Source organism: Lygodium microphyllum, chromosome 5 (genome assembly GCF_053477565.2).
Source record: "Lygodium microphyllum isolate KBCC chromosome 5, Lygodium_microphyllum_v1.1.10, whole genome shotgun sequence".
Classification (NCBI taxonomy): domain Eukaryota; kingdom Viridiplantae; phylum Streptophyta; class Polypodiopsida; order Schizaeales; family Lygodiaceae; genus Lygodium; species Lygodium microphyllum.
Window position 1 is genome coordinate 41,205,670 of NC_141139.1, and position 24,797 is coordinate 41,230,466.

Here is a 24,797-nt window from a genome sequence, read left to right on the forward strand (position 1 = left end):
CCTATGTACTACAAGGCAATAAGATGGAAGTGCACATGCTTGCACAATGAACAAGGTCAATGTCAAGATAGATCATAGTCCATAACTTTCCACAATTTAGAGAGAGATTATGCATATGAAAAAAGGAAACCAAGATGATGCGCTCCACTACAAACACGACCATGTTTTGAAATTGATGATTTGACAAGGTTGAAACACCACCATTTGGATCATTTGCCCAAAAAGTGAATTTTAATGTTTTACTTTTAAAAAATTCAAAAAAGAAGGCTTTGTTTGTTGTTTTAGATTTCATTTTTGGTTTTTCTACTTCTATGGTTTTCAATTTATGCTTTTGTGCAGGAAAAGCTATGATTTTGTTATCAACAAGTCAACAAGTTGAGATTATAGGAGGCTAAGTATTGAAATCAGTGATCGCTAGTTGCATCCAATCATGGCTCTCTTAAGTGTCATAGCTACCCTTGACAGATTATTATTTTTCAAGCTATGTGCACAGCCATTCAGTGAGAAAACGAGGCCATCCCGGCATTGAGGCCATGCAAGCCACAAACATGACTGTTTGCACTACTGTGATTGGCCCTAGTTGTTGCAAGAAAATCATGGCTATTTTTGGTTGAGGTAAGGCAATCTTAACCATCAAGAGGACTGCATGCATAGAGATGTAGGCCTATAATCTGACATGCCACTTAGCTTCCAGTTTACAATAGCTTTACTTGAGCTAGTTTATGGGCAGCTTAATACTAGAGTTGAGAATCTTGTGAGCACTCCTGCAATAGGATTGAGCTTTTGAGTGATTTTCATGTACTTGTGAAAGACGTTTGGAGACATTATTGCCTCTTATGGCAACCCAAGGCTTTTTAAAAAGCTTTTGGCGAACTGTCCTTGTCTGTAACTAGCTTCACTTGCCATTTGTTTTGCCTTTCTTTTATCTTTCTGCTTTGAGAATCCATGTTGCTCAACAAATTTGTGCATTTCCTTTTAGTATTAAACTTATTCATCGACTAACTAACTGTCCCAAGACTCGATCTTGTTACAGTACTGTAAAGTACCACAAACCATACTCTTGATATGTCACTTTGTACTTCCTGACTGCAAATAGATACTTTGACTATGTCAAAATCAAAGCTTCTATGGAGTTTAGAAGGCCCCAAGGCATGACCATATTTCTCCATGGCTTCATGTACTAAATAAACTACTATATCGCTCTTTCTGTAATAGATGCTTTACCGATCCAGGGATAAGGTTGACTTTCGAACCAATCATCTCACACTTCAACATTAAAAATATAGTTCCCAACCAATCGTCTCAAATTTACAATATTCAAAATATTTGTCCATAAGATACCTCTTGTTATTCCAAAAATAAAAAAGACAGCATATGCAATTTATTTCAAGAAACACCAAAGGACAACTCAGTTTCCTTCCACAAGGACTCCCACCAAAACCCTCCCATGTACAAAAGGACTTAACATGAGGGTGCCCCTTGTCAGATTACAGTAATCCAGTAAAAGATGATAACTACATATGCCCTCACAAAATGCACCCAAGAGGTGGCATGAAAACAACTGTGTCAAAATGGGCAAATAAGAAATTTCAACTACCTGCTTACCCTCAAAAAGACGCTTTTCAAGATGGTAGCAAAATAATATGCTATTTTGTCTGTCTATAACCACCAGTCTCAGATGCTGGACGAACTTCTCCAATACTGCGAGTGTCCTGCTCCCAAATCAGGACAAATCAAAATTTTGATACAGTGAGTTACAGAATTCTTCCCCCTGATAGGTGCTTTGGAGTTTGGACACTACCAGTACAGAGAAGAAAACAATACCTATTGCTTCAGAAAATTGCTATTAGACAGAAAACAGCAGGTAAAACAGCAGCTAACACTGGGTCCCAGTGAAGAAATGGCAAATCAACCAAAAAAATATGGCTTGCCCAAAAAAAAATTAGTAAGATCCTCATATTGCTGTTTAAGCTGAGGATGTTTTCTAATGAAATGTTGCTGTATCTCTGCTGCCAAGATCTCCACATCGGGAGTTATATATCAGCACCTGGTCAGGGGTCCCTGCGCTCCTCAACATCCAAAAATCCTACCAAGCATTTTTCTAGCAGAAACTCTGCATTCACCCAGCTGTGATACTTATCTACAGACTTGTTTAAGGAACTATGCATCCAAACATTCAGTGCTTATTTTCAATGTCTTTTTAGTTCAAATAATTAGTCCAGTTTGACTATCACTGAAAAGGACCATGATAGTAGAGGATACTGAAGAGAGCAGTACAGTCTTTACCGGCTCCTTTCATCAGCATATCCACCCCTGTTTACAGGCAATGTCAGAAAAGCAGGTAAAAGAGAGAATTAAGATTCTGCTTACTGCAACATTACCCCCAGGATGAAATTTGAGATACGGTGAGATATTGTAGACTCTTCCTTTGAGGACCGTCCATGCATCATCCTCATTCTTATGCCGTTTCACTTCTGCCATAGGAATCAGCCTTCTATTTGTGCCACCTTTTAGTCCTATGGAAATAAGATACAGCAAATGGAATCATAAAGATTTACAACCTTCTTATTGTACTCATATCTATATAACACATTACAGCATTAATTCAATGTTTCTCCACTTGACTTGCATGTATACACATTTTAGACAAACACAAGCAATCAAATGGTAAAACATAAGTACAAGACGTAGTGTAATGTAACTTTGAACAGGTGTGCGATTGTTTTTATCTCACTTAATCAGCTTAAGTGAATAGCTGAAAGGAAAATCAGACAGTACCAATACAGATTCAACCCTAGGGTGGAAGGTTCCGTCACAAGAAAGTCCTCCTGTCTCTTAATATGGAAAGAAGTAAACAAGAGTATCTCTGATAGAGAAATTCACTTGCAGAAATTCCCAACTTGCAAACTCGTGCCCATCAAACCCAATCTTTTGCAAAATTTTCACATGTATCAGATTTCCGAACTCCTCTTGAATGTTGGTAGTGAGCTTTTGTCTCATGTAGTGCTGGTGTTCCCTCGCAAGTTATTTCATTTGAGTTGCTTGTGTTGATTTATACTCTTATTTAACGGTGATTGATTCTGCACAGTGAGGCTGAGACATTTAAAACTAGCTTTTTCTTAGGTGAGGCTTTTGGAACAAGGGTAACAGCTTCACTTGTGCAAAACAAGCATGAGAAAAACAAAGATAAGAATCAACCTCCTCCAAGAGAATCTGGAAGCAGCAGTTCCAATCATGGAATGGATAACACAAAATGTTGGCTTTCTATAGCCAACTCCCCAACTATGAAGTACCATATTGAGAAAATGGAGAAGATACGGGATAAGCTTGTATACCTCACCAAGAAAGTATCGACTGAAGACATGGCTGTGACACTCTTGACACACCCCGGTCCCCCCATCTCCAAAATGTGATGAGTTCTACACCAATCTCCTTACCTCCAAAGTTCGAGACACCATCACATGGGAGAGCTTGTGCCAATGATGTTGGAGAGAGATGCTAGATATTAAAAATGGTAACAGTGAAACCAGAACAGCCATTCGCGCTTTTGCAGCCAAGTGGTAGAATAAGGGCAAGAACAAGGAGTAGGAGGAGAAGAGAAACAAGAAGTCAAAAGGGAAGACCAAGTGCCCACACTATGAATAAGGCACTCATGGTAGCTTAAGTTCTTTATGCATAGTTGTTAGGTACGAGAGAATGGTTGAACAGCAGTGTGCAATGTTGTGTTGACTATGATGCCCTACGGAAATTCCACTGTAGTACTTTGCTTTTGATGCGTTTGGCAGTGCAATCGAGGACAATTGCAAGGATTTCAAGCGGGAGGGCTATCATGAGTGTCAGAAGTGGAGCAGCGGTGGAAGCATAAACATGTGCTGAAATAAACTGCTGAAACACAAAACAAAAAGAGAAAAGAAAAGAACACGATACAGATGAGAACTCAGATGTATGCACGGGAAATGGAATCCATATATCTGAACACGAGACAGTCGCATACAACAGTGAGTCACTGGCTGCGTGGGCACTGGCACTGGCTCCTCTCTCCACAGAGTCTGCAGATGGTGAAGATGATGATGATGATACTAACTGAGGAGGAACCACTGAGTATAAATAGGCTGAAAAAGTGGGGAGCAATAATGCTGGTCGGACAGCATTAATGCTGGCCGACTGGTGCATAAAATGCTCCACTGGCATAAAATGCCATACCATAAAAATACCTAAAATACCTAATAAAAATGCCCAGCCCAGATCAAGCTCAGACTCACACATGAGCTGACAAATACTCTGCTAACAATGAGAACATGTATTTTTGAAACCTCACTTAGCATATGGATTAATTTTTAATGACATGATTAAGTAAATGTTGCACATGTGAGGTGCAAATGGGAACACACAGGTATTTGGTGCTATCCGGGGCCAATTGTTGGCCTAGGTCATTCATTTGGCCATAAGTGTCAATTGGCGACACTAGAGAAGTGGCATTTATTGGTACCTAATACCAATCTGATGGTCAAAGATTGTGCAAAGACACTCACTGTTGTTCAGCCTGCGACTACTATGTTTTGGTGACCAGCCTGCTGCCCTTCATTATTCAACACTCTCTCATCTCCGACTCGTGGTTACTACACTTGAAATCTGTCTCCGGTGGAGATCACTCTCTAACACTGCATTGCTCTGTCCTTGGGCATTCTGTATACCCTTCATTATTCAACACTCTCATCTCTGACTGGTGGTTACTACACTTGGAATCTGTCTCTGGTCGACGTTACTCTTTGATGTTCCATTGCTCTGTCCTTGGGCATTCTGTACACACTTGCATTCATTCACTTCAGAGTTTCTTCTCTTTATGTTTGTCTCTATGTTTGAGTTTTGAGTTTTTGCATTTTGCATTTTTCGTTTAGGGTTTGAGTTTTGCTTGTCCCTATCTGAGTCTTTGTGTTTTAGTCTTGGTCGTACATGCTATGTTTCCTCAGTGCAAACCCTAGCATATCTTCACATGTACGGCAAACACTATGACAAAGAATACTCAAGACGTAGAAGAAGAATGATGAATGATGAATGATAAACTCTAAATGATGTTGAATGAAACATATTGATACAATGGAGTGGAGCTCGAAAATGATTGCATTGTCCTAGCTAACTCGGAAACAGCACCTAAACAAGATTTGCGTTGTGAAGAGAGTGAAACACAATCCTTAGAGCAGAGCTATCAATGACAAGGAAAAGATCTGTTATATGGAGAGAGAAAAATGCAATCCTCCGTGCAATGGAATGTTGGAGTAGACACTGGAAGATGAAGGACAGCAATAAAGGGAGTAAAACACAATCGTTAAGAGCTATCGGAGATGAAGATTATGTTGAAATCTCTCCAAGATGATGGTTGCTATCAAAATGACCACGAAGCAACCAACTCAAGAAGAAAACACAACAATGTCAATGATGAAGATCTCTCAGTGTAAGTGGCTACAAACAAGTGAGCAATCCTTTAGGAGTAAAGAAAACACAAAAAACACATGTATCTAATGTAGTCGTGTTGCACTACATGTACGCACAAAATGGCACAATGCACTTCTATGTAAAACAAGGGTCTCAATAAGGTGACCATCAAGAACAAATATCCATTACCTATAATAAAAGATCTTATAGATCGACTATTGTGTTTCAAACATGGTATGGATATAAGTTTTTGGTCCTATCTCTTGGATTAGATAATACTTCTACAACTTTCCAACAGATGATAAATGATATCTCAAAAAGTGGATAGTTGTTTTCCTCAACAACATACTTATTTATAGTAAGTCACTGGAGGAGCGTGCGAATCACTTGTTATTGTCTTACGTCTCTTAAGACAACAACAATTGTTTGCGAAACCATCCAAGTGCGAATTTTTTTGCGTGAAACCTTTATATCTTGGACAAGTCATCTCAATTGATGACATTTATATTGGTCTTCAAAAGGTTTGAGTAGTGCTCAATTGATCTATTCCAAGGACCATAAGGCAAGTAAAATCTTTTTTGGGTTTTATTGGATTTTTCTAAAAGTTTATTAAGAACTATGCTCATATTACTAAACCCTTGACATGCTTGATTAAGGATATCTAAAGTAAGAAAAAGCATATTAGTCTGCCACTTGTTTGGACAAGTCAACTCGATCAATGTTCTCAAACATTGAAATGGCTAGTTACTACTACATCAAATTGCAAATTATTGATCCAAATAAACCTTCTGAGATTCATATAAATGCGAATGATTATACTATAGGTGATTTTTTTTTATCAAGATAATTGACCTATTGCATTTGAGAGCCATAAGCTCACTATTGCCCAAGCATATTACACCACTTGAGAAGGAATTATTGGCAGTCATCCATGCGCTTAAAATTTTAGTATCGTTATTGTTGACTCATTATTTGGACTAACAACCATTTATTAAAGAATATTTGTGATCAATCCGATCTTTGTGGTCAATCCGATCTTTGTGATCAATCCGATCAACCATCTATCCTTTTTTGAAAGGGTGTTGTCAAAATGATCCTCACTTTGGCAAGATCTAGCAATTAATCCAAGAAGGACCTAGTACCCCAAGAAGCTTTGGCAATTCAAATGCTAAAAAGCTAGCTACTGAGAGAAAGATAGCAAAAAAGTATTCCATTTGCAATGGATTACTTTTTAAACAAAGCAAAATGTATATGCCTGACAATTAGGATTTCCGCAAGAAAATTTTGCAAGAGTAAATGATGCGCCGACCACAAGATATCTTAGCATACATCCCTTAGTTACTCACTATTTCTTTTTACCACACAGAGAGTCGAGACTTTGGTTGAGTCTTATGTGCATGAGTGCCCTTAGTGTCAACCTAATAAACTTGAATGGCACAAACAAGTGGAGATGTTATATTCTTTTTGTGGAAGGACAGAATGCAAGGATTTTGTTTCTCAAGGATTATGATGATGCTCTTTTGGAAGTGAAGCCTGCAGCTATGACATATGAGGATTGGGCTAGACTCAACAAAAAGGCCATTGCATTTATTAAAATGGTTGTATCTGATGATGTACTTACAGACATTAAGCATCTTAATACAACTTATATCATATGGAAAAAGTTGGACACTTCACTTAGGAAAATACAACTCCAGTAAATCAAGTGTATCTCATGCGCAAGCTTGTAAACATGGAGTTGGATGAGTCTAAACCAACATCGGAGCATTTGAGTGCTTTCACAGAGATTTTGAGTCAATTTTGCAAGACTCTGGGTTGCAGCCCTTCAATTATAAATTGAAGCCTATTTTCTTGTTGATGACTTTGCCTGATAGAGCCAAGAGTCTCTAGTTGTTTCACTAAGCACCAACCCTGCTTTAACCTTTGATGGTGTTAGAGGCTCTATTCTCAATGAGGAGATAAAAAGAAAGTCCAATTGAGAGAGCAGTGGTTCAGCCTATCATCTTAGAGGCAAGTCAAAAAAGAGGGGTAATGCAAGAAATAAAGCCAAAAGCAGGAGTAAAAGCAAGGGCAATCAGCAAGATGTTGCTTGCTATCAATGTGAACGTAATGGGCATAAAAAGCACGATTGTCACTACTACAAGAAAGAGAAAGAAAGAAAAAGAAGGATGACAACAAAGATGATGACAACTCTCCCTCAAAAGAAGTTGCAAAGGCAAATGTTGCATCTAGTGTGGTCATTGAAGAGCTCTCTGACACTGGAGAGATACTTGTTGCAGCCTCATGTAATGATGTAGATGTTATGGCAGTAGGTGATATGCACATCACCAAAAAGGAGATGATTGATGCCTTACTTTGAGCTCATGATGGGTTGTCCCAATCATGGATAGTGAACAGCAATGCCTCTTTTCATGTTACTTCCTCTTTAGAGTCATTTTCTAAATACAATGCAAGTTGCCTAGGCAAGGTTTACTTGGGCAACAACTATGCATGTGAAATAGAGGGTGTAGGTACCATTCACTTGGTCCTTGAAAATGGCCAAGAGCTGATTTTGCAAGATGTCAAATATGTACCTGGCATAAAGAAAAGTCTACTATTAGTTGGGCAACTTAATGCACGAGGGTATTTTACTACCTTTGGTGGTGGATCTTGGAAGGTCCACAAGGGCTCTATGCTAATTCTTAAAGGCAAAAAAAGAGGGACCTTGTATTATTTGCATTGTAAAGCATTACCTGGCAAGTTTTTGGTTGTGGCTAAAGTTCATTCACATATGGGACTTTGGCACAAAAGACTTGGCGATATGAGCCAAAAAGGTCTTCAAGTTCTCTCGTCTTTAGAAAGATTTGATGTAAAAGGCCTTGGTCTCGACTTTTGTAATGATTGTATATATGGAAAACATGTGAAGCATCCTTATTACTCTAGTGTCGTTAATAAGTCCAATATTCTTGACTTAGTACACTCTGATATGTGCATTATGCATGTTAATTCACATGGGGGCGCACAGTACTTTGTCACCTTTATTGATGATTTCAGTAGAAAGTCATGGGTGTATGTTTTAAAGAGCAAAAAGAAAATGTTGGATGTTTTAAAAGGTTTCATGCTTTTGTTACCACACAAAAAGGGTTTAAGTTGAAAGCTATAAAAACGGATAATGGGGGCAAGTATGTTTCAAATGAATTCAAAAAGTTTAGTGAGATGCATGGCATTAAGAGGGAGTTGATAGTCCCTTACAATCCTGCATTAAATGGTATGGCTGAAAGATATAATCACACACTTTGTGAAAGAGTCAAATGCATGATGTCCACAACTAATCTCCCACAGCAATTTTGAGGAGAGGCTCTTAAAACTACAGTTCATGTGTGCAATCGTTCTTCCAACCATACATTGGAAAATGGCATTCCTAAAGAGGTTTGGTCTAGCAAACTTTCTTCATACGACCATTTGCATATCTTTAGTTGTGATGCCTTTGTGCATATTCCTATAAATCAAAGGACTAAACTAGACATGAAATCCATCAAGGGTATCTTCATGGGATATGGAGATGAGAAAGAGATGGGATATAGAGTTTGGCTTTCTCAGGACAGGAAGATAGTACGCAACCAAGACATAGTATTTAGTACACAACTGACATGTAGTATTTAATGAGGCAAAGTTGCTAAAAAATGTTATACATGGTGACCTTGACCAAAAGAAGGTCAAATTTCAGCATGAAAAGCCAGTCATTCAGCAATCACTAGCTAAAGATTTTGTTCCTTTTGATGCTGAAAATGAGCAACAACCTATTGTGTTGCAGCCAGAAGATAATGGACAGCAAATAGATGCACATGATGGAATAGGACAGCAAGAAGAACATGCTGAAAACAGGTTGCAACAGCAAGAAAATGCTAAAAATTAGCGACCAAGTGATAGTGTGCACATACCTCATGATGCAGGCCCATTGCCTAACAATACAGATCATTGGGTAAAAAGGTCTACATGTGTCAAAAGGTAGCCACAGAGGTTTCAACCATCTTTGGATTGCATTTTATTAGCTGATGAATGTGAGCCTCTGATATTTAAAGAGGCACAATCATGTGAAAACAAGAGAAAGTGAGAGCTTGCTATCCAGGAAGAGATGAAGTCTCTGTATGCGAATAACACATGGGAGCTTGTACCTTTGCCCAAGGATAGGAAAGCTATTCCTAATAAATGGGTTTGTAAGGTGAAATGTATTGATGGGAAGCCCAAATACAAGGCACGTTTGGTTGCTAAGGGCTATATATAGAAGGAAGGCATAGACTTCCAAGAGGTTTTTTCACCGGTGGTGAAGATGACTACGCTCCATGTTTTGTTTGCTCTCACTACATCCTTGGATTTAGAGTTGGATCAGATGGATGTGAAGATTGCTTTTCTTCATGGTGACCTGATAAAGAGCTGTACACGAAACAGCCCGAAGGTTTTGCTATTCCAGGGAAAGAGCATTTAGTTTGTAAGCTCAAATGCAGCTTATATGGGCTAAAACAAGCCCCTCGACAGTAGTATAAAATGATACTTTTATGCTCAGCCATGGATTCAAACGCAATCATGTAGATCATTGCTTAGCACTAAAAAGGCTGATGATGGAAGCCTTATTGTATTGGTCTTATATGTGGATGACGTGCTAATTGCAAGAAAGCATAAGAGTACTCTACATGGTCTTAAAAAGCAGTTGAATTCAACCTTCTCAATGAAAGATTTGGGAGCAATTAGGCATGCACATTAAAAGAGATAGACGACAGCACTTGTTTCTCTCACAAGATAAGTACATCAACAAAGTAATTGACAGCTTTAATATGGTTGATGCTAAACCTCTTGGTGTGCCTTTGCCGCTATATACAAAAAACTGATTGCCCAAAAGATGATGCAACTGCTACTACTATGAAAAGCATACCTTATACATCAGCTTGTGGTTCTTTGATGTACGCCATGGTTACAACTTGTCCAAAAATTGCTCATGCGATGGGAGTTGTTAGTACATTCATGTCCTTATAAAATATTACCATGGATTTCTAATAGTTGTATATGGAGTTTGCCCCATTGATGGGCATCCTATCCATTTATAGGGAATCTCTAGTAAATTTGATTTTCAGCTTATCACCATTAAACAACTCAAGGAGTACAAGAGACGCTCTCAGATTTTTATTTTACACATAAATAAAGAGATTGAAGATCAATCTAATAATTCAGCTGATCATCTAGCTTTGAAAGCTCTTCTTGAGGAGTATAAGTATTTGTTTCAAGTGCCTATTTATTACCTCCTAAGAGAGCAATGGATCAGCCTATAGATTTGGAACCAAATTCAAAGCCAGTCAATAAGCCACCCTACACATTGTCTAATGTGAATGTGAAGAAGTAGCCAAGCAAATCAAGAAGCTTCTAGAGCTAGATTCATTAAGCCTAGTTTTTCACCATACACTTCTCTTATCTTATTAGTGAGATTAAAGAAGAAAGATGGATCCTTAAGGATGCGTATTGATTACAAGGATCTAAACAAGATCACATTGCAAAATAGGTATCCAATCCCTAGAGTAGATGATTTTCTTGATGAGCTCAAGGGGGCTGGCTAGGTTCTTTACCAAAATTGACTTGAGATCAAGATATCATCAGTTTGTATGCAAGAGGGTGACAAAGTTAAAACCACTTTTAGGACGGATTATGGATTATACCATTTCTTAGTGATGCCATTTGGGCTTATTAACACTCGTCTGATTTATGTCTAACCTTGGCAAACCACATTGGGAAGCAATGAAATGTATCTTTAGATACTTAAAAGGTACACAAGACAAGTGTGTATGCTATGGAAAGGGTACACTAGAGTTGCAAGGATTCTGTGATTCAGACATGGCAAGAGATCTTGACACTAGAAAATCTACTAGTGGTGGGTATGTCTTCACTTTGGCTAATGGGGCTATTTCTTGGCGTTCAAGGCTACAGAAAATTGTAGCACTAAGTACTATAGAGGCTGAATATATTTTAGCCACAGAAGCTTCTAAGGAAGCTCTTTGGCTTGGCCATTTGGTCGAGGATTTTGATCTTTCTTCACATACTCCAATGCTTGGTTGTGATAGCTAGAGTGCAGTATGTCTGGCTAAGAATGCCATGTTCCATGCACGTACCAAACGCATAGATGTTTAGTATCACTTCATTCGACAAGTCTTGGATGATGGTCTTGTCACATTGACTAAGGTCAAAACCCAAGATAACCCTGCAGATGTTCTCACTAAAAGTCTTGCAAAGGCTCAACATAAGCATTGCATTCGATTAGTGGAAGTTGGCTAGCTTAAATATACCACTTCGGGCCTTTAAGTGAGAGGTTGTTGGGTGTAAAGTCCCTTCAAGTGCCTTGTATAAACTTACAGGTGTGAACACACCCTTATTTGTACCCTAACATATAAGTACATTTTTTTTCTTTGTGTACCATAACACACTGGTACACTCATCTTGGATTCCCTCACTCTGACTCTCTCAGCTCTGTTCCTACTCATTCTTGTGCCACACTCCATTACACTCTGCCACAACATCCACTACTGCAAATACATGTTAGCATCATAGTCAAACAACATGTGCACTTATTGCTTAACCACGCTCAAGCCCTCTATGAAGCCAACCTTCCTCCATGGATAGGGTGGTAAATAACTTGATTTAGCACTAATTACAAAACAGCATAAAATTCACATAACTTATTATAACTTTTGCCTTTGGCACACACTACATCCTAGGGATCCTTGGCCTATTACCATGAAACTGCCATGTGCATTACATATGCTAATGTAATGCTAAACAACCTTGCACATTTGATTAATAACTTAATCAAATGTTATCCCAAGATTAAAGCATCTTAAAATTTCACGTCCCCATGACACTATATGTATGAAATTTCAATCACTGATCACGATTCACACACATGAACCATAACTACTATCAGAACCATAAGGGATGCATTCACTAATTACGATTCACGCGCATGAATCATCACTACTATCAAAACCATAAGGGGTGTATCCACATGCCAAAACCCAATCCTATTCTGACCACCAAGGCAAAGTAATACATAAACTAAGCATAACCAATGCCATGTCACAATGATGTACCACATGATACTCATGTAACGCATACATCAACTACAAACCAAACATATGGCATGCAAAAGTGCTTCTCTTGTATCACCTGCAAATGTACATTGCATACCATTCATGTGTTTCATACATGCCTTCAACTGTACATCACATTCAAATGTATATTCCATGTATTCCATACATACAAGTGGCCAAGCAAATGTATAGTTTCAAAGCCTAGGTGCAAACCGTACACATCTACATACCAACTCACAGTGACTGGTACACTAAATAGTGATCCCAATGGTAGAAATACTATCAACATATAGATGCAAACCAAGTACATCCGAGATCCACTACACAATTGAGTTGTCCCTTCACCAAGGGAGTGGAGATGCAACCTCCCGCTTGAGCATTAAACAATACTCTAGCCCATCTACGCTCTGCTGAGCTAGAAAGAGTCCGATCCTCTAATGGAAAGACATCAAGGTAAAGTGCACCATTCATGATGATTTGCCAGGTCACCCTCCTCCATTCATTTGCATCCTTCCATAGGTGAAACAATATTGAAACTTCACCAAGAAGCACATGGAAACTTTATCTCTAACTTCACTTGCCTCGAAACCTCCATTAGGTTCTAGACCTTTGTTTCTCTAGAATATATAGATCCTTGGAACTTTCACATTGCTTCCAAAAAAGGTACATTGGCCGCAACCACTTTGTGCCCCAACATCATGCCAGCATAGCTATATATGGGGTTTTGCATTCCACTTTCCATACCCAAATATATTGGGCCTTGCATCCCATGGCTAAAGCATTATCAACCATTGCTTGGAAAATCCCGGGTGATCCACATTAGCATGCATGCCTTACTATCCAAAAAGCATTTGATTGGCACTTTCAAGTTGGCCTTACATATGCATCAATTGTCCCACTAGCATCATTTGTTCATGCTAATTACCCACATTTGGAGCATCACGCTACTCCATTGGCTCTTTCTTTTGTATATCTTGTTGTCCCAAAGCTTTTGAAGAAGATTTTCTCCTCTTGCTTTTGGTTGCCCTCCTTTGGGGATTCAAAGAGCACATAAACTGAGGATCATTTGCAAATTGCACAAACATTCTGTTGAGAAACCATATCCTTTAGTACTATCTCCCTCCTTCATTCCTATTTTCGGTTTCCATTTGTAGCTCCAAAAAGGCTTTCTGGGTGCCTTTGAAGAGAGTCAAGGCACCACCAAAGAGACTTCAGTAGGCAACACTCTAGAAAATCTATGCCTATATATACAACATTGACTCCACCCATTCATGCACCCATCCCCATTCATTCCTTCCAACGTCCTACCACTCTCTTCCTTTCCACTACTCCATCGGGCAGCCTATCTCCTTCACCTTCCAAGCTACACTTTGAATTGCAAATTCTCTTCCCCCATCTAACAACCATCTCCACCATTTGGCGTCAATTTGTACCTGCGTTTTTGGGCTGCAGATTCTCTTCTCCACCTAGTGACCATCATCTCCATTTGGCATCAGCAGACACCTGCGTTTTGCTACCAAATCACCTCTCTCTTCCTGGTTATAGTTCTCTCTGCCTAGCATCAATCTCTCAAGTTTGTGTTTCACAAGCTGACACTGTCACAAGACTGTGACAACTATTACCTTTTTGCTGATTTCTTTATTACTACTTTATTTGGTTTTCCTTTTTGGAAGGATCCCTCTTGAAATCTAAACGCCTGAGTTGCATGGCCAGTATGTGAAACGGACAGGAATGTCCAGTGAGTCAAGACTGGACAGTTAAGCTCCAGTATAAGTCTGGAAGAGACTGATGGCACTGTAGATTGACAAGCCTAGAAGAGACTTGTGAAAGTGTATATGGACAAGTGTGTTGAAAAACTACATATACAAGTGTGTTGAAAAACTAGCCTAAAAGAGACTAGTTCAAAGTGAAGATGGACAAATTTGCAAGAGATTAGTCCATGTGGGGTCATCACTGGAAATTCACTTTCACTTGAGCTACATTGCAAATTTGGATATAGCCATAGTCTGCAAAGATGGTCAGAAGACTAGTGGGGATGCAATGAAAGCAGCTCCTAAAATTTAGGGAGTTACTATTTTTGGACCCTAGAATCTGTCCGCGTCACTATCTTCGTTTTGCAGGAGGATTAATTCTCTGGTCTGTGGCGAGGTCAAATTTTGCACCGATCATGGAGAATTTTAGACCAAAAGGTTTAAACATGAAAATTGTTACATGTATGCCATGTGTCATAATTTGGGCATAAATTCCCAAAAGAGAGAGAGAGGGCAGCACAAAAACGAGTTTCAATGCATGAGGGGCAGATGGGAGCATGGAACTCATGGGGGGCTGAGGGCAAATTGCTGCAAATACATCAGCTATGGGGAGTACTTCTTCATCTCTGACTCATGTACAGAGGTTGAGCTTGCTCCTCCTAGGTCACTCTCTCCTTATCTAAGCAGATGGATTATGTACAGTGTTGTGGGCTGATCAGATGGATCATGTACAATGTTGTGGGTTTATGCATAATTGCCGAGGCAAGAGCCTCTTGAACATGTACAGGGTTTGCTAATTGCATTCCCAAGCAGATACTTGTGTGGAAAACGCTGTTTTCCTGAGATTTCTCGCGTGAAATCTTGCAGGATTCAAAGGGCAAGTGGCCCATAAGGTGTGGGAGCCCGCTGGCTACGCACACAAGTGATTGGCAAGTAAAACAGGGCCCAAAACAGGAAATTACAGCCTGCTGTATATTTTTGCAGGTTTGGGCTTTTGGACATTTTTGGTGTCTATTTGCTCCAGAAGCTTCAAGGAAGCTCCAGGGACACTGTACATGTATTTTGGAGCAATTTAAAGACAAAAACCAGAAAATGCAACGTGCTGAATTTCTTACCAGGCACTTCATTGAGTGTGTTTAGGTGTATGGAGGCACCTATTGAGTAGGGATAATGACCAGGTCAAGTTGTACTGCCATTAAGGTGTCGAAATCGGGTTGGAACTGTGTTTCCTTCTCCACTTTGTACAGGGACAGCTTGTAGGCAGGTTATTGTGGGATTATCCCTTTGTTAATGAATAAAGAAATACCGCAAGGGGCGCCTGACTTAGGGGCCAACAGGGTGTCTGTGTCGCAACAGGAGCATTCTAGCTTCCTGTATTTCTTCTTGATTCTGTGTCTTTAAGTTCAAGTAAAGTGGGCGACTGTGAATTGGGAGAAACCATTTATATATTTTGGTTGTACACTACCGCCCTTTCCAGTGAACAGCCCGGTTACATGGTTCCGTTGCCGGGACATGAATCACTTTTTCCCTAAAGAGTGAGCCAGGGTCTGTTTGGGTGTAGACACAGAATTGTGCATTATGGCTGATAGAAAGGAAGACACCAGAGAGGAAGCGTCTTCATCACAGGAGATCCCTGTTGTTCATGAGGTGGGAGAGTCTTCTAGACCTCCAGAGTTTGTTACTCCTCCTGTTATGGTTGAGCCACAAGTTCTTACGGCTTCTTCTATGGATGAAGACATTTTCAAGACTCAGTTAGTTGCTACTGTGAGTATGTTTACTCAAGTAATGCAGAATCCAAGGTTTTTGGCATTTTTACAACCCTCTCTTCCTTTACAGCAAGTTGGGCAATCTGCAAAGATTTCGGATCCAGTAGAGGTCAAGGATAAGGGTAAGCATGCTGCAGATTCAGTGGAAACACCAAGGCAGCTTGCGGAGTCAATGGAGACTCCAAGATTGGTTCTGACTGTCCAGGAACATGTGGCGGAAACGCTAGTTACACAAGCATTGCCAGTTCAGCTCGCCACTTTACAGCAGCCAAATGTTGGCTTAAATGGACAGGGAAGCAGTTTTCAGGCTTTACCACAGGTCTTCCCACCGACCTCTGTACATCCTAGGTACTTTGGAGGTGGATATGTGTTTCAAAGTATGGCTGGTTATGCACCTGGAAACCAAATTTATGTACCAGGAACATTGCTTGGGGGTACACAGGGTTTTATGCCAAACCCCATGTATGGCAATATAGGCATGCAGCCTAGATTTCAGGGAGTTCAGGGCAGTTTTGGCATGCCACAGGGCACTTTTGGTATGGCTGGTTATCAAAATCAGCAAGCAAGTATTGTGTCTACAAGCCCTATAGTCAGTGGTCCGGCAACTTCCATGCCACCTGTTAGTGTTCCTATGTTACAGGCATATCCTATGGACCCTTTGATGGCTCATGAGAAGCCAAAGCCATACAAGGAAGGTGGTGCAGCCGTACAGTTTGACATCTTTCGAGGATTTGAAGATAGGACTAAGGCTCTCTCTTTCTTACAGCAGTTTGATGCCGCATTTGCAAGAGGGAACTTTACAGAGCCTTCTAAGGTCCGGAAAGCTGCCACCTTTCTTAAGGACAATGCTAGTCAATGGTGGAGCACATTGTTGATGCAAGGACAGGCTCCTGCCACTTGGACTTACTTTAAGCAAGTATTTGCTTCTGCTTGGTTGACCAATGAATTTGAGATCGATGTTATGTCAGCTTGGCACAATTTGGATGCATCTAAATGCAAGGATCTAGAAGATTATAACCAGAAGTTTAGGGAGGCTTTGCTTCCAGTCACTTCTTACAGGGTTGTGCCATTGACCGAGCAGATAGAGAAATACTGCTGTGGGCTGCCCAAGAAACTCCGGAATTATTGTACAAAGACAAAAGGTCACCACTTTGACTCAGTTAATTGAGAATGCCAGCACAGGAAATGCATTATTGTTGGGACAGTCAAGTGGTTTTGGGGGCAGCATTAAACAGGACAAATCTGAGAAATTTTCAGCTGAGAAGCCATTTGGTAAACAGGTTTCTCAGATTTCTCAAAGGACAGGTAAACCTTGGCAGTTCAAGAAGAAGCCAGCCAAGTTCTTTGGACAGCAGTCAAAGGACCAGAAGAAGCCTTTTGTGCGCAAGTCTCTCGAAGAGAAAAAGGCTTTAATGGCTGAGAGGAAGTGCTTTATCTGTGAGCAGATTGGTCATATTGCGTCTAATTGTCCGGACAAGAATAAGAGACCAGCTGATGATGATAAAGAGGACAGGAAAGGAAAGAAGCCCAAACCTTCAACAGGTTTAGTGCCAGATATGGTGGGAGACAAGCCACACTCGGATGCTAATGAGCTTTGCAGAGCTTGGGGTAAAGTTAGGGATCAACATGTACTTATTTTCTTTGATCCTGGAGCTAAGGCAAACTTTATCTCACTAGAGTTGGCTTCTACTTTGGGCATCAGAGCAGATGAGATGGGCTACACAGCAGAGGCAGGGTTGGCATGTCTTGGCCACTCAGAGTCTGTGACACCCATTCTTGGAAAGCTGCGTCTTCATATACAGTCTTATGTTGATGCAGAAGAATTTTATATCATGCCACTTGAAGGCTGTGATGTCTTGTTGGGAATACCATGGATGTTCAGAAAGCATGGTGTGTTGGATGCCTTTAACAAGACAATGACTTTGGAACATAGGGGAAAGACTCATGTGCTTGATGTGAAGCTTAAAGGAGAGTCTGTACCTGTTGTATCGGCTTCTGCCATTACATTTGTAATAAAGAATCATCTTTCTGCGTACTTGATTTTTGCACGTGATGTCAAGGATAATGATGAGTCAAATTTCTCTATGTTAGATAGAGACAAGTCTGCTTTCTTGTCTCAGTTCAGTGATTGTTTTTCTAACTCATTACCATCACAGTTGCCACCAGAGAGGTCTGAGGATCATGTGATAGATTTGGTGCCAGGCAGTAGCCCACCAAATAGACCTCCGTATAGAGTTAGTGCAGCCCAACAGAAAGAGATATTGAGCCAGGTGAATGAGCTGTTAGAAAAAGGGTTGATTCAGCTAAGTTCATCTCCCTTTTGCTCACCAGTGCTCTTAGTGCAGAAGAAAGATGGCTCTTGGCGCATGTGCATAGATTATCATGCGTTGAACAAGAGTACCATCAAGAACAAGTTCCCCATTCCAAGAATTGACGACATCCTTGACCGTTTGGAAGGAGCGTCAATTTTCAGCAGGATAGATTTGAAGAGTGGATACCATCAGATCAGGATTAAGCGAGAGGATGTGCATAAGACTGCATTTAGGACCACGTTTGGTCTCTATGAGTTCTTAGTAATGCCATTTGGACTTACTAATGCTCCTGCTACGTTTAATTGAATGATGGACAGGATTTTTCGTCCATACAGGCAGTTTGTTGGCACATTCTTTGATGACATGATTGTCTTTTCAAAGAATGAACAGGACCATAGAGAACACTTGAAAGCAGTCTTTGATGAGCTTCACAGTAATAGGTTGCTTATCAATGGCAAGAAGAGTAAGTTCTTCTTGGAAGAAATCCAGTTCCTGGGGCACATAGTGTCAAAGGATGGTGTCTGAATGGATCCTGCTAAGGTTGAAGCAATTAGAACATGGCCAAATTTGAAGACTGTCCATGATGTTAGAAGCTTCTTGGGTTTGTGTTCTTACTACAGGAGGTTCATTCGCAATTTTGCAGAGATTTCTTCACCTTTACATGCTTTACAGAAGAAAGGAGTCTCTTTCCAGTGGACACAGAAAGAGATTTCAGCTTTTAATCTTCTTAAAGAAAATATGACTTCTAGTCCAGTGATCATTCTGCCAGATCTTAGGAAGTCATTTGTTGTCCAGTGCGATGCCTGTGGCAATAGCATTGGTGCAGTGCTAATGCAAGATGGCCGGGTAGTGGCTTATGAAAGCAGAATCTTGCGAGGGCCAGAGCAGGTCTATGAGAAAGAATTGCTGGCTGTGATTCATGCGCTTTCTTGTTGGAAACACTGCCTACTTGGGCCAGATTTTGTTGTCCAGACAGATCATCAAACATTGCGTTATTTCTTAACTCAGACTAAGCTGTCAGAAAAGCATATGCGTTGGGCAAACTTTTTGTCAATGTTCCATTTTCAGATTGTGCATGTGAAAGGCAAAAAGAATGTTGTGGTTGATGCTTTGTCAAGGAAGCCACAAATTTCAGCTGTGTCAATTCCTTATCATCATGAGCTTGATGATATGAAGGAACAGTATGCGGATGATGAAGATTTTGCAAGGATCTTTGATCAGCTTGTCAATGGACAACATCATGAGCATTATCTTCTCAAGGATGGTTTCATGTTGATGCTACTTTGAGAAGAGACGTGGATGCTTTTATGCGGCAATGTGTGATTTGCCAGAAGGTCATGTTTGACAGGTAAAAAGCACCAGGGCTTTTACAATCATTGCCTATTCCAGATAAACCATGGGAAAGCATAGCTATGGATTTTATCTTTGATCTTCCAAGGACACAGACAGGACATGATGGGATATGGACTATTATTTGCAGATTTAGCAAACAGGCTCATTTCATTCCTGTCAGGAAGAAGATAAAACCAGATCAAATGACACGTTTGTTTATGTGCAATGTCTTCAAGGATCATGGTATGCCACAGTCTATTGTCAGTGACCGTGATCCACGGATGACAAGTCTATTCTGGAGAGACATATTTGAGAACATGGGCACAACGCTTAAGTTCTCATCGTCATTTCATCCACAGACTGATGGACAGTCAGAAGAGGCAAATTTTTCTGTCTTGGATCTGCTTAAGTGCTATGTGTCAGAGCACAAGTCAAAGTGGGAGCAGTATTTGCCTTTGGTTGAGTATGCATACAATAATACTGTGCATTCATCAACAGGAAAAGCCCCTTTTGAAATTGTTGAAGGTGGTAAAAAGGTTCCTCCCATTTTGCATAAAAAGGATAAGATCTTTCAGGCATATCAGTATGTGCAGAGTATGGATGAAATGTATCAGAAAGTTAGGCATGCCCTTGAAAGGACTCGGGCAAAGCAAAAGAAAGCTGTTGATCATCACCGTCGTGAATTGTTATTTTCACTTGGTGATTGGGTACTGTTGCGGTTTGAAAAGGCATGCTTAAAGAAGCGGAAAGGCAAGGAAAGTCTTCTCACTAAGCTTAGTATGCGATACTATGGGCCTTTTCAAGTAATAGAGAAGATTAGTGATGTTAGCTATAGGCTGAAATTGCCTGACAATTGGAAGATTCATAATGCTTTCCATGTAACTCTTCTTAGACCCTATGTGGGTGATGTGCCAAAAGATATGCCAACTGAGGAACAGCCCGAAGTTGAGGAACTTGATGAAATTCTTGTTCCAAAACAGGTACTGGCACACAAGGAAAGGAAAGTGAAAGGCAAGGTTGCTAGAAGGTATGTGATTAAGTTCAAGAACTATCCAACTATAGTTGCTAAGTAGATGGACGAAGGTGAACTTGCAGAGTCACCTAATGTGTTGGAACTTTACCTTGAAGCATTTCGCTTGCAACCTACCTTGACCCCTTGTATCTCTAAGCTGAAATAGATTGTCAAAGTGACAATTGCTCAAGAGAGAAATTATGTACAGAAACAGATTTTGTACAGGTTACCACTTATTGTGTCCATATGGTTTTCTCAGTGCTAAAGAAGTAAGTATTGCTTGCAAGAATACAGTTTTTACTTCTATTGAAATGAATACATGTTGTAACAATGGTTACTCGATCAAGCATGTATTCTGTGAATTGACTTAGTGGGGATATCATTTTGATGTACCGGCCACTAGATCTCTAGTCAGGGTGATGTGGAGTCATCAAATGAAAATCTGCCACTATGGGGATATCATTGTGGTGTACCGGCCACTATATCTAGAAACAGTGATGTGGAGTCACATGATGATAGTCTGCCATGTTTCACAGTTAGAACATACATGTGTTAACAGTGTGTTCAGTACACAATGTTGACTGATAGCATGTATGTGTTGTACATGTGCTGCCAAGTATAAGTTCATTGGGTTAGCTAGAAGCATGTATGACATTCATGCAAACGAGGACGTTTGCGATTTCGAGAGGGAGATATGTCACAAGACTATGATAACTATTACCTTTTTGCTGATTTCTTTATTACTACTTTATTTGGTTTTTCTTTTTGGAAGGATCCCTCTTGAAATCTAAACACCTGAGTTGCATAGCCAATATGTGAAACGGACAGGAATGTCCAGTGAGTCAAGACTGGACAGTTAAGCTCCAGTATAAGTCTCGAAGAGACTGATGGCACTGTAGATTGACAAGCCTAAAAGAGACTTGTGAAAGTGTATATGGACAAGTGTGTTGAAGAGCTAGCCTAAAAGAGACTAGTTCAAAGTGAAGATGGACAAATTTGCAAGAGATTAGTCCATGTGGGGTCATCACTGGAAATTCACTTTTACTTGAGCTACATTGCAAATTTGGATGTACCCATAGTCCGCAAAGATGGTCAGAAGACTAGTGGGGATACAATGGAAGCAGCTCCTAAAATTTAGGGAGTTACTATTTTTGGACCCCAGAATCTGTTCGCATCACTATCTTCGTTTTTGCGCGAGGATTAATTCTCTGGTCTGTGCCGAGGTCAAATTTTGCACCGATCATGGAGAATTTTAGACCGAAAGGTTTAAACAGGAAAATTGTTACATATATGCCATGTGTCACAATTTGGGCATAAATTCCCAAAAGAGAGAGAGAGGGCAGCACAAAAACGAGTTTCAATGCATGAGGGGCAGATGGGAGCATGGAACTCATGGGGGCTGAGGGCAAATTGCTGCAAATACATCAGCTATGGAGGGTACTTCTTCATCTCTGACTCATGTACAGAGGTTGAGCTTGCTCCTCCTAGGTCACTCTCTCCTTATCTGAGCAGATGGATTATGTACAGTGTTGTGGGCTGATCAGATGGATCATGTACAGTGTTGTGGGTTTATGCATAATTGCCGAGGCAAGAGCCTCTTGAACAAGTACAAGGTTTGCTAATTGCATTCCCAACCAGATACTTGTGTGGAAAACGCTGTTTTCCTGAGATTTCTCGCGTGAAATCTTGCAGGATTCAAAGGACAAGTGCCCCATAAGGTGCGGGAGCCCACTGGCTACACACACAAGTGATTGGTAGGTAAAACAGGGCCCAAAACAGGAAATTACAGCCTGCTGTATATTTTTGCAGGTTTGGGTTTTTGGACATTTTTGGTGTCTATTTGCTCCAGAAGCTTTCTTATTGATTTAGAGAGCCAATGCCATTTTAGTCATTAATGTTAGTGTCCGTAGTGTGGATGGTTCAAAAATACTAGATTTTTGGACAAGTTTAGCCAATTTTGGATATTTTAGATATTATCTCTTGTAAAAATCCAAAAATTATAGGCAACTTCTAGAATAGGATGACATGTAAAAGAAAGCATGTAGCTTTCAGTCATTTTTGGGAGGATTTTATGTAAAAAAGAAGGATTGGCAAAATCGCATAACGCGCGATCATAGTTTTCAGACTATGAACAACACTCCGAACTAGGAGATGAAGAAGTAGTAATCTGGCAAAATTTTGGCCAGGCATCCTAGTATTTTACCCCCCTTTCGGAGCCAATGGAAGCATCAGATTGGCAGTCTGAGCAACATAGAGGAAGGTATTGTTTTATGCACGTTTTTATCTACAAGAGATTTATCTTCTCATAATGCAGAAATAAATTGACACCTTCACCTCTGTGAGTATTCTTCTACATCTTCTATTTCTTTCAACCCCTTCTCTTCCGTCTACTCCTCTCCTTGAATCTCCCTTCACCCTGCTGTCTCTTACCCCCGCAGTAGACTTTTGACCCCAAACGCTCGGACACCATTCTATTGATCCTCATCTTCCAGAGTACACGTTTGTAGTTGGTGATCTACTTCCTGGACTCCAATGGCATCAAAAAATTGTGTTTCACTCCGTTAGCAAATTTATCCATCTTTAGATTACATCAATAGGCCATTGCTCCAAAGGACTACGTTTTGCTCCCTCTACAGTGCAAACTTCCCTTAGGTGGTGCTACTAATCAAATAGGACGATGTAGTCATCTTCAGAGCTTTGACTCCACTATATTAGCTTTATTCACTTAGCATGATTCAGTGCTTCATCGTCTTCTTCTTCTGTGTTTTCTAAGTTTCTTTTCTCTCTCATTGTTTGCCATACACACTCTGTGTTTCTTCCCACAAACCCTACTACCTCTCTGGTTTGCTTTCACAACAATCACTTCTTGACATGGTATCAAAGCCAGAGGCGCTCAGAGGGCCACAAAGATTCTCGGCACTGGAGAAGGCAAAGATAGGTTGCAGGTTCAACATCATCTTCTAATTTACCCCTTATTTCTACAACATAATTGACAGATACCCTTCTCTTCTCCCTCCCATCCTCCCTTCTCTAGGCTGACACATCAATACCATGGCTTCTTCCCCGACGAATGGAAAGTCCACTGGATGCTCCTACTGCGACAAAAACACTCCATACCACCAAAGACTATGGACTTTGACCTTTGCTCCCCACACAACTAGAGTATATGCATCTATTGTGAGAGTGCACAACGAAAAGAGGAAAGTGAACATACAGAGGAGAAGACTAAGAGAACACGAGAGAGAAAAAACAATGTGACTTGTTAGAGATCGGCATTCCCTGGACAGGTAGTTCCACAACTAAACAGTTTCTTGCAGTCGTACCAATCAGCCCACGTGGTAGGCAATCTGTACAACTGACATCAGCATGTGGCAGGCAAAGCAGGTGCCACGTGGCACAACTGGACAGGTCAATCAGCTTTCTGCAAGTCGGACAACAGTTGTACAATCGGTTGCATTTAATACACCAACCTGCATTATTTCTTGCATTTTTTGTTAGCTATTTATTGGCCCCAGTCTCCACAACACTTCCTCAGTCCTGATCTCAGGTTTCCAAGCTGTTGATCGTGAAGATGGCCCTCAGAGTTCACGAAGTGTGAGATCTTCGAGGTGGAAACATACACAAACATACTCTCTACACCCGTGTTCATATCTGCATCCTTATACAACATTCTTCACTGCAGATATTCTACGTTCCACTGTCTCTCTCTCTCTCTTCATTCTTTGTCTTGGTCATATCATTCTGCACTACTTCACTTTGACATGGTATCACAACATGGAAGGACTGACAAGGGGTGGACCTACCTGAAGAGGAGATTTCAGTGTGACACAAGGCCGCATTTTCAGCGTTCAAAGACGAGCAGGAGGGTTGCGCATCAGAACAATGCTGAGGTGAGCATGGGCGTGACACACACACACACACACACACACACACACACACACACACACACATGCATGCATGCATGCATGCATACACGCGCACACAAACACAAATAAAGAAACATTAAAGTGTAATTTGAGATTTTGCTTTGATCTCTCACTTAGAATTTTACATGAAAGTTTAGAGAGGTAGAATTGGATGCA

General features: G+C 40.4%; 1 protein-coding gene and 2 pseudogenes across 4 annotated transcripts in view; 2 read left to right on the plus strand and 1 right to left on the minus strand.

The window, feature by feature from the left end:
- Positions 1 to 1,328: 1,328 nt before the first annotated feature.
- Positions 1,329 to 24,797, minus strand: part of RLF (reduced lateral root formation) — a 44,963-nt gene continuing 21,494 nt past the window's right edge. Inside the window, exons 4-6 of one of the 4 annotated variants that reach the window (XM_087677749.1) lie at positions 2,382 to 2,516; positions 2,263 to 2,313; positions 1,329 to 2,140 (exon numbers count right to left, since the gene is read on the minus strand). In XM_087677749.1, the coding sequence (XP_087533875.1) occupies positions 2,052 to 2,140; positions 2,263 to 2,313; positions 2,382 to 2,516 (275 nt within the window). In that variant the 3' untranslated portion in view covers positions 1,329 to 2,051. The remainder of the gene's footprint in view (positions 2,141 to 2,262; positions 2,314 to 2,381; positions 2,517 to 24,797) is intronic. The other 3 variants (XM_087677750.1, XM_087677751.1, XM_087677747.1) reach the window with 3 other exon arrangements.
- LOC148035729 (uncharacterized) lies at positions 15,811 to 20,067 on the plus strand (annotated as a pseudogene).
- Positions 20,300 to 20,881, plus strand: LOC148035730 (uncharacterized; annotated as a pseudogene).